This window comes from Falco punctatus (assembly GCF_963210335.1).
Source record: "Falco punctatus genome assembly, chromosome: 2".
Taxonomy (NCBI): Eukaryota; Metazoa; Chordata; class Aves; order Falconiformes; family Falconidae; genus Falco; species Falco punctatus.
Genome location: NC_137581.1, coordinates 65713888 through 65730418, shown reverse-complemented (window position 1 = coordinate 65730418; position 16531 = coordinate 65713888). Strand labels below are relative to the sequence as shown.

General features: G+C 50.2%; 1 protein-coding gene across 5 annotated transcripts; it reads right to left on the bottom strand.

Annotated features, from left to right (window-relative positions):
- Positions 1 to 287: 287 nt before the first annotated feature.
- On the bottom strand, positions 288 to 11914 carry CHAMP1 (chromosome alignment maintaining phosphoprotein 1). 5 transcript variants are annotated; one of them, XM_080377402.1, is made up of 2 exons: positions 11768 to 11914; positions 288 to 3998 (listed from the first exon to the last, which is right to left on the bottom strand). In XM_080377402.1, exon 2 carries the CDS (start codon positions 3936 to 3938, stop codon positions 1068 to 1070), a length of 2871 nt encoding a protein of 956 aa, XP_080233528.1. In that variant the 5' UTR covers positions 3939 to 3998; positions 11768 to 11914; the 3' UTR covers positions 288 to 1067. The 5 variants fall into 5 exon arrangements, with proteins under 5 accessions (XP_080233528.1, XP_080233530.1, XP_080233531.1 ...); XM_080377404.1 differs by lacking the exon at positions 11768 to 11914 and adding an exon at positions 11167 to 11490; XM_080377405.1 differs by lacking the exon at positions 11768 to 11914 and adding an exon at positions 10695 to 11141.
- Positions 11915 to 16531: the final 4617 nt, after the last annotated feature.

Here is a 16531-nt window from a genome sequence, read left to right as displayed (position 1 = left end):
ATGCAAATAGCACAAAAGCAAGCATGCTAAATAACAGTGCAAAAAATTCCTGTTTTCCATGTCTTCCCTCGTTTATGTCTGATGAGTTTTTCTGAAGCTGACAGGAAATTTTGACTAACCTTGCTTTCATAGGCTGATGACTGGAAAGATGAAGTATTCAGAGCAGACCCTGCAGGATAATTTTGAATCTCCTGTTGCTAAAGATACTTAAAAGACAACATGTTGAACATGGAAGGTTTTTGTTCTTGATTTGAGAAAAAAAAAAAAAACAACAAAAATGGCCAATGCCTGTTTGGTTTTCTTTTTATTGTTAAAACATTAAAGCATGACATTTCACCAAATACAAGAAATTTAGGGATTTTCTGATGATAAAACCATCTGAATCATCAAGAGAAAGTGTTGAGCTATACATAGTCTGGCAATAATCCATCAATTTAACGTATATTAGTACATGCTTAAAACATGGCCAAAATACAGAATCACAAAATAAGTACCTTGGATGCTTCCAAATCCGAGACAAGTCAGTCAGAGTGCAACAGATTTCCAACAAATGACCATATACTCAGTTACAACCTCAGGGTGGAATTATTCCAGAAGGGTTAGCAGTTTCTCATGCCTGGCTCATTCACATTCAATTTGGGGAGAATTTTAGTTCTGAGAATTTGATAAAAACATTTTGAAAAATACAACATTTAACAAATGTGAAAAAACAAGTTCAGTCTTCACAGGAATATATGGATTGCTTGTCACTCCAGTCCTTAATTGCCTGTATGTTTTACAAATCTTTACAAAACTAATTTGTATCCATTTTGGTTTCAAAAACATAGTACATCGGAAAAATAAAATATGACTCTACTGATGGGTAATACAAAGACATGAACACGTATTTAAAATTACTTTTGAAAGTAGATCATTTCAGTAATACAGCTATAAGACAAGTTAAACATAGTACAATAAACCATGCATCTTCTGACTTGTCAGATCAGCTAAACTACTCTGTTAACATACAGCAACACTTTTGAACACTTCTGTAAATTCAGCTTTTCTAGCACAAGGAAAAAACCAGATTAAATCTGTTCTTCAAGAGGTTCAAAGCTGTCCAAGTGTTTTTTAGGTGTATCATCACTATGACGGCTTTGGCAATGGGTTAAATGTTTCTTAAAGCCTCGGGGAAAATTAGATTCAAAATTACAACGCGGACACTTCAACAAACTTTGACCATGAGCAGCAACATGGTTTTTAAGAAGAGACTCCAAGAGAAAAGCTTTGCCACATATTTTACATTTGTATGGGCTCTGAACATTATGCTTGTTAACTAAATGGTGCAAGACGGCACCTTTTTTCATTGCACGACAGCAACAAATTTTGCAATAATACTTTCCCTTGCCACGCTTCATGTATTTTGCTATTTCCTCCTCAGAGATGAAAGCCTCCTTCTCTTCAGTAAACTGCAGCACGCACTGTGGCTGCATGGGAGTAGTTGCATCTATTTTGCTCTCTTTGCCGTAATCAGATGACTCCATATCATACTGCTCTTGGTCACTGTTGGATTCTTGCTCCTTTATCTCCATCGAGTCCATCTCTGTTTTTCCGCACTCACTGCTATTTAGTTCAGAGTCCGAGTTCTCCTGGTTTTCCTTCTTCGGCTTCTTTTTTGGGCATGAATATAACATGTCTTCTGGTGATTCTTTCGCTAATATTGATTGTTCATCCTGTGAGAATAAATCATCCAGTGGTTTCTGATCATCTAAACTGTGAGAAAGAAAGTCACTCTCACCAGACTCACTAGGTGTCTGGGGCTCGGAGGAAAAACCTGGAGCAGACTTGTGAGACTCGGAAAACAGGATGTTCTTCTGGATTTCAGAAGGTACAGTAGTTTCAGCATGTCTCTGGACATCAGAGGATAAAGCAGCAACAGGCTTCTGCATCTCAGAAAATACAGCATGCTTTTGAACATCAGGGGAAACAGTAGATTTCTGGGAGTCGGTAAAAACAGCTTGTTTGGGGGTCTCAGGAGAAACAGAAGGAAGAGGTTTCTGGGACTCAGTAAATAGGCCATGTTTCTGAATTTCAGGAGAAGTAGATTTCTGAGACTCTGGAAAGGAAACAGATTCCTGAACTTCAGAGGAAATGGGAGCGAGCTTCTGTGCTTCAGAAAATAGGGCATGCTTCTGGACTTCAGAAGAAACAAGAGCTGCTTTCTGGGCTTCAGAACACAGGGCATGTTTTTGGCCTTCAGCAGAAACAGCAGAAGTAGACACCTGATTCTGGGGCTCAGAAAAGACAGCACGTTTCTGGACATCAGCAGAAACAGCGGGATTAGACTTACGAGACTCTGGGAACAGAGCTCTTTTCCGAGGTTCAGGGAAATGCGCCCGTTTCTGAACCTCAGACGAAGCAGCAGAGGTGGATTTCTGAGTTTCAGAAAAATACATAGACTTCCGGGACTCAGAGAGTTTCCAAGAGTCAGGAGATACTGAAGCGCCAGGCTTACGGACCTCAGGAAAGAAAGAGGGCTTCCAAGAGTCAGAGGAAACAGTGTGACTAGACTTCCGAAGATCAGGAGAAACAGGGGGAGAATGCTTCCACGTGTCAGGGGACAGAACAGGTTTCCAGCCTTCAGGGTAAACAGATGAGATGGGTTTCCACGGCTCAGAAGAAACAAGAGTAGACTTCTGGGATTCAGAAAAGGATGTAGATTTCCACGAGTCAGAAACAAGCCTCCTAGGTTCTGGCGACACAACGGGGCCAGGCCTTCGGGACTCAGGGGCAGACCTCCGGGATTCTACAGACACTGACATGGCAGGCTTTGGAGCCCAGGGAGATACCGTGGAAGACTTCTGCACCTCGTGAGGCGTGGATCTCCACGGCTCTGGGGAAACAGTTGGACCAGGTCCCCATGACTCTGGCGAAACTGCAGGAGGCGGCCTCCGGGTTTCGGGAGAAGAAGCAGAAGCAGGCCTACGCATTTGCGAAGGATGCCTTCGGGGCTCAGGAGAGCCAGCTGGGGCATACCTTCGTGGTTCAGGGGATACTGCTGGAGTGGGTTTCTTTGGCTCTGGTGACACAGCTGGGGAGTATCTGCGGGGCTCCGGAGACACAGCGGGAGAATGGCGACGAGGCTCCGGTGATACAGCGGGAGAATGGCGACGGGGCTCTGGAGACATTGCTGGTGAATGACGACGAGGTTCTGGAGACACAGCTGGGGAATGCCGACGAGGCTCTGGAGACACAGCCGGGGCTGGCTTCTGTGGGTCAGGGGACACAGCAGGAGATGGCTTCTGTGAGTCAGGGGACACAGCAGGAGATGGCTTCTGAGAGTCAGGGGACACAGCAGGAGATGGCTTCTGAGAGTCAGGGGACACAGCTGAGGCTAACTTCTCTGGATCTGGAGATGTGGCCTGGGCTGACTTTTCTGGATCTGGGGACATGGCCTGGGCTGACTTCTCTGGCTCTGAGGAAGTTGCCTGAGCCGACTTCTGGGGCTCTGGAGACACTGAAGATTTCTGAAGCTTGGGGGAAACAACAGGTTCAGATTTGGGGAGCTCAGGAGAAACAGTAGGTTTGCGCGACTCAGGGGAAAGGGTAGGCTTCTGTGGCTCCAATGCAACACTTTTTTTGGAGGAATCTGAATCTCCTTCTACCTGTTCTTTCTGCCCCTCATTCCATTTCTCAGGTGCTGCATGCTGTGCTGTGATGTGATAATATACGTTGCAATACATCTTGCTGGTAAAGAAACATTTGTGGCAGTGAAACAGTTTTGCACTTTTTTGATAAAATATAAGTTTACCCAAACCGGCAGCATCCATTTCATCACAATACTCTGGGTGTATGGTACCCATATGAATTTGTATGTTTTCATAGTCCGTTCCTCTGAAGCTGCAGTGATCACACTCTAAGCGCTCTGTGGTTTTACGTAGGATCTGCAACATGTCCATTTTCAATTGTCAGTAACAGTTTTCACAGCACTGCACCTTTTAAAGAGGAATCTTCAGTTCCTGCAATAAAGGAAAAAAATCTGTATATTTAGTTGTCAATGTTAATCATTCCTAAATAACTGCATGTGCTTTTTTTTTTACACACACACACCCCCCCCGCTTCGTTTTAGAAAGCATAACTTTTGCACAGGTGCTAACTACTTCATAAAGAAATCCAATCATAGATGTCTCCAACTTCTGCAAGTCATTTTACATCAGTAGAACTTGAACAAAGCTACTTAACACAGGCCTTCCTAACTAAGTAAAACAATCTGCAAGCAAATGATAAGAACCCAGGTAATGAAGAGCTAGGTTTACGTTTCCTTTAATAAATGTGACTTGCTTTCTCAGTTGTCTTCCCAGATTTTAAGTGGTTTTATTTACATTACACATGTAAACTGAAAACAAAAAGTACTTTGAAACAGTGCCACTGCGATAAAGCCATTTCAAAACCACACGTTCACCATAAAATTTCAAAACAAATTAGCTGGTTTTGACAAAGACAGAAAAAATTTCAAGGAAACAGCAGCTTAAAGCCTAGCCCTGTTTTTGTCTGTTAAACACTGTTTTCCTTTCACTAATTACATGAAAAACAAAAGCTGCTGCTCATAAAGACTTTATCCATTATGAAAAGAATTTTTCCATTCCATTATTTCATGACAACAATGACAACAAAAACACCATTTAAGAAAAAAAATAGCAGTGACTTTTTTTCCAGTTGGTGTAGTTGACAGCCCTCTGTATTCAAAACATTGTTTGCCTCACCCAAAGAGAAAGATGGAAATGTCTCAAAATTACTGGGTTTGCAAGACCTTAAAAAAAACCAAACCAAAACAAACCAAACCCAAAAAAAAATCCACAAACCCCAGAAATACAGAATCTCAAATGCAAATAATTTTTAATGATATGGCTAGATTCCACTATTTCCAACAGAATTTACCCCGATCGGTTACTGCAATAAGCAGAAAACCAAGTCTAACCATATTCTGTAAGTCATTTTCACATAAATGTGGGGGGTATCTCTATGGGGAAAAGGAATATTTAGACATCTATGTGAAATGCACATAATCTTCTTGTAGGTTCAAATTAAATGTTGTTACATGATTATCATGCTAAGCTATCAATCTGATTTTGGGGGTCTTCTAAGACACTGTTTCAAAACACACAAAAGTTTTGTGTAATTTTAACATTAATTTTCCTGTCTAAATATATAGTAGTCTACCAATGAATCTAAACATATGCATCCAAACCAAGTTTCCTTAATTTATTCCTAAAGCATTTTTACCCTGGTTTCTTATGGAAATGAGGCTTACACAAACACATTGCCCTACAGTCAATGTCAATCAAATTGGACAAAGCAACCCAATCTCATTTCAAATTTCTACGAGTTTCATGAAAATCAGGAACTGAGTAGAGAATAAAAGAAATGCCTCCAACGAGTTACTGGCTCTGTTTAGCCTGTAATCAATCAGTACATGAATGGTCAGTATGCAAATAGTCTTAAAAGATGCAGAACAAGCAGTGTCTGATTCAGCTTGTAATTGGGGGAAAAGGGAAGGAATTACAAATACTACAACGGTGAGCTGCTTTGGGTTTGGGGCAGGGAGAATATGAAAGCAAATTAGCAGTGCTACTAAAGGATGACACAGATACGGGGGGGGGGGGGGGGGGGGGGGGGGAGCACAGGAAAGAGAGATTGGCTGAGGAGCAGCGGGGACAAACCGCTAAGAAATAAATGTCCGCTAGCTGAGCTGCTGCTCATGGAACAACTTCTTTGCAGGCACTACGCACAAGCACTTCACATAAAATCACAGGAATACGTAGGTTTCCAATGGGAAAGTATGATGTGACCACAGACAGAGCTTTAAGAGGGATCCTGCTTTACATCTATAAGACAACTGAAGAGCATCCAACCACAGGCTAGCTACACGAGTCATAGTTGCACTGCTCTACAAATAGTGAAATGGAAGAACCTTTGGGGTATAAGTTGTAGCTCCCCAGCATTATCAGCAACCATACAAAAGACACATCAAAATGTAGTCCACACCGCAACCAGTGTTCACCATAAAACACTTCCCAACATCTTATAACAAACCTTATATTCCTGTAAAAGATCAAAACAAAATGGAAAGATAACAGCAGTCTTCAGTGGCCTGCAACTCTGCAATAGCAAACAAATTGTCAACTGAAAAAAAACCAAAGCAAGCCACATCTTAACACTGCAAAAGACCTAAAAGTCTTTATGAATGAGGGTTTATTTTTTGGTTGGGGGATTTGGGGCGATGGAAAGAAAGGCAGATTTCAACTTGAAAGCCAAAATTCTGAATTGATCATATGAGCTAAAGAAATACGTTTTTTAACTAAATCACAGCAGAACGTAATTAGGACAATAAGGACATACAGCACTATCACATTTTCACGATTGAAAGGGAATTTGCCACTTCCAAAATTGGTGGTAATCCTGAATTTGTCCATCTTATTTTCCCTAGAAAACCAAAAAAGGCTTTTCCAAACTGAATTTATCATAGCTTACAACTACCTAACAAACTTTTCTACCCCCTTCATAATTTCTCTGCTCTTTACATGTCTAACTTGCTCTTTCTGCAGTTATTCACTCCTCCCAACTACACTTCACCTCACCTCCCATCCTCTCCTTATATTCAGTCCTACCTTACTTTACGTTGGATATTTCCATTTTCTTTCCAAATGCAACAGTGAAAAGAAAAGGTCCCTGGCTTCCTTCCAAAAATTGTACAGGTTGCTGCTAAGCTTTTTTGACCAGGAGGTTACTCTGGAAACAGAGAAGTTACAGGCACTTCCTCATTTTCATCTCCAGACATCCAAAGGTTGACATTCAAGCCTTTAGCATAAGAAATAATATTATAGAGTTGGGGTTACTTTCTCTCACACTGCCATCGCTCACCATATTTAATTTTGTAATTTCAGCACACTGTAGCTGGCAGTCACTGAAGAAACTGCCTCTTCTGTTGAAACCTCTACTAAACTGAGGCACGCTACTGAGCCAAGACAACTCTTTAGTACTGCAGCACCTTAGGCTGTGACTCCATGGAATAGTAAATCTAGTTTTAAAATAGAATACAAAACTTGAACAGTGCTGAGCCACTATTAACTCATGCTATCAATTCAAATTTGTTGAAACACTTCTGCAGGAGTAAACTCTGAAATGTTGCCAGTTCACTTAGCACATATCTGAATAGCTAGTCTGTAAGATTCTTCCTGTCAATCCCTCCTGATCCCTTCTCACTTTGAGCTCAAATGCCACTGTCTCTGCATAGCTTGCTCTGATTACTGCCCTCCTCTATACTCAAGTTTGTCACACAGATAACTGTCTGCTTCACGTTTCTCTTTGCTGTCAACTCCTGCATCAGAACTTGTTTCGCACTGGATCCTGCCTTGCCTAGTTGGGTGAAAGTTTTGAGAAACAGCATGTCACTGTCTTCTTAACAGGCCCACGTCAGCAGAGGCAGCCAGGCTAGAAACCATCTGCTCAATAACCAGGTCCCCATGGCTTTGGGCCTGCACGAACTGTGATGTAATCTGTGCTCAGTGGTATCTTTTTGGCAGCACTAAAATGACGGACCACGCTTCCTCTGTGTAAATGCTTTACTACAGACACCAAAGGGACCTCCCTCTGCACTGCTCCAACTCAAACCCATAAAAAGGGTAAGGAAAGTAACTGGTGTGATCCATCTGGCAGGACGCCCCATGCATACTGCAGAGAACTTGACCAAATACTAAGTCCAAACATCAATCCAGCCATCTGAAGCCCTTTGAAGAAAAGTATGAATTTCAGGATGAAGATCCAAGTTGTCATGGCAAGAGACAAGGTCCTGCATGAAACACAGCAGAAGGGAGATGGCCACTGGAGTATCTCTCAAGCCTGCTTGAAGACTCCTAGGAGAGACAAACAAGCTGCCTCCCATCCAAGTACGATAACCGCTGTGTAAGCACCAGGCCACTGTTTTGTTGAACACTTGCGAGACCCCACCTGTTTTGTAAAAAGGACACTTCAGCAGAGACCTCACTCAAACTCACAATTACAGGATATGCCATGCAACAGTGGCTACAGCTGAGGCTCATGCTGCATGCCACTTTTAAGACTACCAAGCACACCGCAACCCTTAACCACTGTTTCTGTGTCCCCTCCCACTTTTCTCATTTTTCATGGCTGCACCACTGAGAAAACAAACACAGATACAGTTCAACAAAACTGCTTACCTATTCTGAGAACACATTACAATTACAGCAGAAACCTGAAGCCCTGCATTTATGCTTGTCCTGTGTTTGCATCCTACCTCCACCTCAAGACAAAGTACTAAGATTCAACTAAGGAGCTGGAGTTTGCAATACTAAACTTTAGCTTAAGGCAGCCAAGGCTCATTCAGAGTCTTCCTGAGACATGAATATTTCCACTGAAATCTACCTGAACAGGTAAGTGCTTCTGTCTACAAGCTCATTATATCCACAGATATCAAGCAGAGCCAACAGCATCAGCACCAACTCAGCTCTTAGCTTCACTAAAAGTTTCTGCTGACCTGAAGTGACATAAATCAATGTCCATCACTCAGGTTAAATAAAAGCTGCTTGAACAGACCCAGAGATCTCAGCAGTGGGACCACACCAGTGTCCACTGCTGCTCCACCAACCACCTCTCCCCATCCCCCTTCTTTCATGCATGTCTAGAACCTACATACAAAGGCTCCTACCACCAGGTCTTTCCTCTCTCCGCAAAGATGCTGAAGATCCTTACACCAATTCCTGTCCCCTATGCTGCGGTTCTGGCCATAACCTCCTCCACCATAGGAAGAAAAGAAAAACAGCTGAGGAAAAGGATCAGTAATGAGGACACATAGCCACCTGAGAAAAAAACAACCATCACTACTTTTCTTGCTTGATTCTCAGCATTCAAGAGGCTGAAGTCATAACTGGGTGGAAAGAAAAAGTACCCAAGAAGTCAGATGCAATGAGATAACTGCAAATTCTGAAGTCAGCTACGTATATTGCAGGGCAACCACAGAGAGCAGTCAAAACAGCATCAGCAATCTCTGCTGAGCTCTTGTTAGGCTGAACAGTAGGAGTGGCCTAAGCTAAGGCACAGAGCAGACAGACCTCCTGGTATCTTCCCAGCCAGCACTCACAGCCAATTCAGACCCAATTCCTGGATTCGGCATCCCATCACTCATGAGGATCCCACTAAAGATTAAGCTGTACTTCCTACAGCCTCTCAAAAACCTCCCAGTGGTAGAAAGAAATGTGCAGGAAATACTGTGTGCAAGAAAGAATTCAACCAGGGGATGGCACAACACCTACTATGGCAGCTAACAAGATGTCTCCACTTCTCAACTCCATTCCAATTTCATAGCTACACGTCTACTACTCATTTCAGGGTTTTTTTTAATAAACATATTATACACCCAGTGTTGCAACATTTAATATATCCCTGCGCTTTTCCTCTACAGTGGATAAGCTGTGATTGTCACGAGGCAGTGCCAGAGGGAAGCAACCAAAGGCTCAAAGCTAAAGATCTAGACTGCCTATGAGCACAGAAAATTACAGATCGCTTGTAGCATTACATGTACGAATTCAAAACACAGCAACAAGTAGTCTGTCATATCATTCTTCAAAATCAGACCATCTTGGTTCTCACTGGCAGAAGGATCTGTATCTCTTTTCCTCTTGATAAAGAATCAAGCCTGGTGAGACACAAACAGATAATGAGGACATGCAACACACATCAATGATGCCAGCACAGTTGGGAAAGACCTCAAGAAGAAAGCTCTCTATTTTCTGTGATTCCCCACAACCGCATTGGATTCCCTGTATCAGTTGCTACACAGGTAGGCTGGCATTTTCATAAGCCTTGGAAGTTTCTTGCAGGCAAGCAGTTCAGCCATAACCTCTATCAGCGAAGAGGGTAGATGGCAAAGTCAGCTCCCAGCACAAGCAAGCTGGATACAGCTGCATCACTGCCTCTAACAGGAGGAGATCCGGAGTATTGCTGTGTTTAAGCAAAAGGAAAAATGACATGTTCTTGCAGTGCCAATAAGTAAATGGCAGCCTGGTGGCAACATGATGCTTCTCTTGAAGCTACATCCCCATGTTGTGACTGACAAGAAACAGAAGTTTAGCTCCCAGAGGCAGCTGCACACAAAACGTCCTCACAGCACGGCAGAGCAGGGACTTCACAACACAAACAGCAGGTAAGGGGGGCACTTCCAATGCACTGTGACCAAGGCAGGCAGCGCTACGCTGCTGCTAATCCAGCAGCGTCCACAGGAATCTAAACGCATCCTCACAATTGAACTCCCAGCTACCAGCCAATCTATTTGGGCTAAGTTCTGTCAGCAACTATCGCTGAACTTAATAACTACACACCTAAAAAGGCACAAATACCCTGACCTGACCCTGCACTGAAATGGCGAGATCTGCTGTGAGAACACGTGAGACCCCAGATCCAGGCAGGAAACAGCTGTATTAACGTGGTTCCGTTTTGAGGAAAGGTTCAAGTCAGAGGAGAGCTGCAAAGTGACAACACTTGATGTATATGCAGATGACTTAAGAAACACAAAGTGAACAGAAATGCAACTATTTTGCAAGATTTCCATCTCTGCTAAGAGAATGACAATTTTACACACCAACATCAGCTCTTAATTAGATCTAACTGTCTAAACCGTGGAGTAGTATCAATATACCTACGGCAGATTTGGGGTAGGAAACATTTCCATGTACTTCCGATAGGGCTAATGCCAAATTCATAATTCCACATAGCTAGCTTCCAAAATGGCCCCAGAAACCTCATTTCTGCAGTGCTGAACCCGAGCTAATGAAGTGCCACTGGACCCGCCAGAACACTCAATCCAGTCGGAAGCTGTGAACCAAGGTTGTGAATCTTGGTGACACCAGGCTAAGAATTCCATTCACATTATCCTGAAAGCAACGGAGGTTCAAAAGGAGATTATGGAAGAGTATAACTTCTAACAGCGCTGAACTGTTAACGCAACTCCCCCTCTGCACAGGCGAGCATTAAATCCGCCCAACACCTGCACCAGCTACTACAGGCTCCCGCAGCCCACCTCTAGGCTCCGAGAAGTGCGTGCGGTTAACCCACGCGAGCCTTCTCCGGCTCAGAGCTCGGCTCCAAACGTCGCCAGCAGCCGACTCGCCTCACCCGTCCCTAAGGACGCCGGCTCGCAGCCCAGCCAACGCGCTGAGCCCTCGCTTCGCTCCGCGCCGCGGTTGCTGTCATGGCCGTGGACGCGCCCGTGGGGGGCTCGCTCTCCCGAGCCGTCCCGCAAAAGCCGAACCGGCGCCGCGCTCCACCTGCTCCTCTCTCCGCTGGTTCAACTTTCGTTCGCCGAGCGGGTGTCTGAGGCCCGGCCTCCCGCAGGGCAACCGGCTCGGCCCGCGCCCGGCCCTGCCGGGGCCGCCCCCCCGGGGCCGGGGGCCGCGACGCCCGTCCATTCATCCCCGCCCCGCCGGGCGCCCCCCCCCGCCCTCCCCACGCGCGGCGCCGCCACTCACGCCCCGCCGGTTTTGTTCCCCCGCGCGGGCACCGACCGCCGCCGGCCCGCGCGACAGCCCCCCCGCCTCCCCCCGGCGGCCGCCCGCTCCCCCGGCGCGACGCCGCGGCGGGGGCTGGACAAGGGGAAGGCCCAGGCCCGGTGCCCAGGGGGAGGGGAGCGGGCCGGGCCCCGGCCGCCCGCCCGCCCTGTGCGTGCGCCGGCGGCGGGAGCGGGGGCGGCGAGGGGGATCCCCCCGCCCGCACTCACCGCTGAGGCACCTCTGGGGCGGCGGCGGGCGCCGGGCCGGGCGCACCCCCGCCGTTGGCGGTGACGGCAGCAGGCCGGGCCGGCAGCGCTCGCGGGCTCGGGCCGCACGAGGGGCGGGGAGTCGGAGGAGGGGGAGGGCGAGGAGGGGATGGAGGAGGGGATGGGGGAGGGGAAGGGGGGGGCTCCGGGAGGGGGCGCGCGGCCGAATAGCGGCCGCTTTATCGCTCCCCCGGGCCCGCCCGCCGCCCAACCGGAAGCGCCGTCGCTGGGCGCAGCCCCGCCCCGCCCTACCGCGAGCCCGTCGAGACAGCGGCGCGCGGGCTCGGTCACGTGCCGCTGCCCTGACGGAGGGGAGGGGGCCGCGGCGCCTGCCGCCCCCCCCGCCGTCCCGCCGCGCCGCCGGTCCGTCACGCGGCCACCCCGCCCCGCCCAGCCGGCAGGGGGCGCCGCCGCACCGGAGGGGCTCGCCCCGGCGGCAGCCCGGTGCCGCTCGCGCTGCGGGGGGGGTCCGCCCCCGCCCGCCCGGCGCCGCGGCCGCTGGAGGGGGCGGGGCCGCCAGGCGCCGGCGGAGGCCGCTCGTCGCTGCCGTTTCCCGTGGCCGGCGGGCCCGTTGCAGCCCAGCCGCTTCCTGCTACCCCGCACCGTTAGGCCCCGCGGCGCCTCATCGGTGCTCCGCTGCCACAGCCCCGCGGCGGGAGGCGGGCGGCGCGGGCCGGGGCGGGCGTAACGCCGCCGCGGGAGCGCGCTGGGCCCGCGGGCCTCCCCCGGGCCGGGTCCGCGCTGCGGGGGCGGGCGAGCCGCCGGCGGGCGTGCCGCCGGCGGGCGTGCCCGCGCGGTGCCCGCTGCCCGGCGGCGGCGTTAGCGCCCGCGGTGCCGGGGCACGGGGCGGCGACCGCTCCCCCGCGGGAGGGTGGCCAGGGAAGGCCCGAGCGGCGAGGCCGGGCCGGGAGCGGCGAGCGGCGCGGCACGGGCTGTAGCTCCCGCCGCGCTGCCCGGTGCGGCTTCCGCCGCTGCTGCCTGGCGGCGGCTGCGGTGCGGCCTCGCCGGCGCCCCAGGGACCTTCGCTGGGTGCCGGCGCGTGCCGCTGCCTGCCGTGGAGAGGGGGCGGCGGCGGCCCCCGCACCGCGCCCTGCGGCTCCTCGAGGCGGGGCCGGCGGCGGGAGGCGCTGAGCTCCCCTCCCCGGCACTCGGGGGCGGTGCTGCCGAAAACCGCGACCCGGGAAGCCGTCCCAGCCAGAGCACTGTGCCGTTCGCTGACGGCGGTTCGTTGCCGCGCCGGTGCGGGGGGTGCCTTGCCTCCGAACACGCACACCGCGCCGCCCGAGGGCACGCGTCACGCGCGGGGAGCGCTCGCATGGCCGCGGCGCCCGCCGTTGTCATTCGCCCGCCGGGCCGGGGAAGGTCCCCGCTTCTGGGGCCCGCCCGCTGCGGGGTCTGCCCGGGGAGGGGGGGCTGCCCTCCTCCGGGGGGCTGGCAGAGTGGAGGTCGCTGTCTGCTGTTACCGCGATTACCTTTCCCCTACTTCCAACTAATTTTCTGAGGGTGGCAGCACCTTAGCGGTTTGACTCGTCTTGCGGCCAGAACTTTTTCACCTGGAGACCTCTGTCTGCGTGATTTACCTAACGGTGTCCTTACCTCGATCTGTTCTTTGTCTCCCGGGACTGACTCCCTTGATTAGAAGTCCTTACATTGATCAGATTTGACAGCTTGAGGTGGTGTGGACTTGAGAGGGTGAAGCACTTGAGAGCTTGACCTGAACTTTGTGCGCGCTCTTGCTTAAATCAGAGTGCAGTAATTTGGGAGTTTTAGGCAACGACAGGACACGTGGCAATAGTTCAAAGCTGCTCCAGGGGAGGTTTAGACTGGATGTTAAGAAACATTTCTGTACTGACAGGGTGGTCAAACACTGCAACAGGCTTCCTAGAGAGCTGGTCGGTGCCCCAAGCCTGTCAGTGTTTAAGAGGCGGTTGGACAATGCCCTTAATAACGTGCTTTTAACTTTTTTGGTCAGCCCTGAATTGGTCAGGCAGTTGGACTAGATGATAATTCCAACTGAACTCTTCTGTTCTTTCTACCTTCTTCTTTCCCTAACAGTACGGGCCGAGGAAATCATTCCTTCCCCAGCCCTGCACTAGCAGAAGGGATTGAATGGGTAACCATGTCCCAGCCTGGGCATTGGCTCCGTCACTCTGTGGAAAGGAGGCAGGTACCTTCTGATGGGGGTGAGAGCTGTGCATTTGACCATCTGAACAAACTTGGAAAAAGTATGTGTCAGGTGTGGGTTTTTAAAGTCTTCTGTGTTCATCCAGTTTAGCGGGATTTTCACAGGATGGCAAAACCCCACATCTCTGGCACTAGCGAGGCTCAAAGATCAAGCCCTCAAATCTGAAGCGGGATGCACTCCTCAACTAAATGGTTGCAAATTTTTTTGAGGGGAACAATACCTGTTCATTTCCCCATGGATTTCCTGACACACACCCCCTTGTACTCATTTTTAGAAATGCCTGAACTGTTTCCCTTGGAAGAACATAATAAAACAAAAGAGCCTGAGAACAACAGTGCTCCTTCAGAACAAAGTTCCTTCTGTCTGCAAAGTGGCCAACCATAAATGTCTAAAGGAGACCATATGAGCAGTACAGGTCTACATCTGCCAGGGTCCTGGGGGTTCTTGTAGGTCTCAATGGCTGGGACCGGCCTCCCCCAGGACCCAACGCCGTCTTGTGCCAAGGGCCCAGGGGACGTATCTCAGCTCAGCCTGGAGCCTTCAGTCCCTGCCTCAGTGCTGTAGGTCTGCCCGCCTGTGCCCCTCTCTTCTGGATGGGGCTGCAGAGAGCTGCTCTTCTGGATGGACCTCTCAGAGCTGCCAGGCAGAGCTCTAGGCACAGCACAGCGTAGCTATTGCGCTGCGTTCCCTGCGCTCACCAAGGGCTGAGTAACAATGAGACTGTTACTGCCTGAAATGCCCGGGGGGGGAGGGGGGGGTGTTCGGCTCCAAACACACTTTGAGGGACGCATATCACAAAGGTTACAAGTGAAAACAGGGTTTGATTTTATTTGATTTTTCTGAACCTGTTTCTGAGCTGAAGCTCACAAGCATTAACCTGATGTGCACCTGTAGCCAGGAGCAGACCGATAGGTTCTTCAGTTTGGCTTGAAAAAACATCCCTTGCAGTCTGGCAAGGGCAAGTCACGGAGCTGCAGAAAGGAGCAGCAGGAATGCGCACCAAGCAGTCCCTCTCCTGAAGAGTGAGAACTGGAAGAGTGAGGATCAGAACTGACCACGCACAAAAGAAGAAGAGGGAGGGTGCGGTACCATGGGGTATTTTCAAGGCTGTGACGTATCCGTGACAAGCACACCTTTTGCCTTCCAAAACTTGCTCCGCTGTGCTTCAAGGCCAGTGATCCGCGAAGAGCACTCTGGTGCTTGCCCCACACTCTATTGCCCGCGGGGACAGCTGAGAAGCAGCAGCTCCTGACGGTGCAGTAAGCCTGCAGCCCTTCCAAGTACGGGCTGGCTTGCACAGCCAAGAACACCTGGAGAAATGGAGCCAAGGGAGGAGCAGAGCTTGCTCCTGTCACAGTCTGGCAATGGGAAAGAGAGCTGGAAAGAGTCAGGGTAGGAGTAGCAAGAGCAGCAGGCAAGAACCTTGCCAATATGGCTCGGAGGAGCCCTGACAAGGGACTGTGCTCAGTGCAATACAGAAAAAGAAGCAACCCCTGGGGGCCCACCCTGGGAGTCTAGAAAGCTTCATGCCCCTGGGCCTCTTCCCCAGAGCAGGAGCAGCCGGCACCTAGCCAAAATGGCCCAAAGGAGGCCTGGCAAGGGCCCATGCTCAAGGCTGTAGAGGAAGGCAAAAAAACCCTGGGGACACTTGCTAGCCCACCTTGGGGGGGGGGGGAAAGCCTTCCTCTCCTCAGCTGCAGGGCATGAGAGGCCACCTTCGTGGTGCATCAGCAGCGGGCAGTGACCCAGCCAGAAGAGAGCAGAGGAGCCCTGACAAGTGGTCATGCTCAGTGCTGCAGAGGAAGGCAAAAAACCCTCAGGGACCAGTGCCAATCTGCCCCGGGGGAAAATTCCTTCCTGACCCCAGAATTCCCTGAGCACGTGAGCAAAACCTGCATCCTCATCCCACAGGCTGGTCACACTTCCCAGGAGAGGCCCCACACCTCCTCAAACTGGAGCCATCTCGGGGGCTCCCCAGAGTGGCAAAAGGCACTTGGCGTCATTGACCTCAGGGACAAGAATCCTTCCTGCACCTGGCAGGACACCGGTGGGTGCTCCAAAGCACTAGGACCCCTTGCAACATCTGTGCATCCCATTTCTTACACTCCTGCCCCTGGCTCTGTAGGGGTTGAGGATGGCAAGTTCTGCAGTGCTCCTCAAGAAGGCATTCCCTTGGTCTTGCCATGGCTATCCAGCTGAAAATTATTTCCCTCCATCAGATGAGCTCTGCATGTGGCCCCCCTGGAAGCTGGCCTTGCAGTGGAGAGCCTCCAGCAGCCTCATCCAGCCTCTGGTCTTCCTCCCTCAGCCCCTCCAAATAATTCCACCAGCTCCTCAAGGAGGTCCTCTCAGATGTCTTCATGCTTCCCCTGGGCCAGCTCTGTCCTGATGGCCAGGCTGGCCAGGCTGGCAGCAGGACACAGGAGGACGCCCCCTTTTATCCTGTCCCAGGGCAGTGTGGCTGCTGCATTGCTGGGTGGTAGCACTGTGACACTGCGGTGACGGGGCCACCATTGCAGCCCTGTCTGCCATCCCTCCAG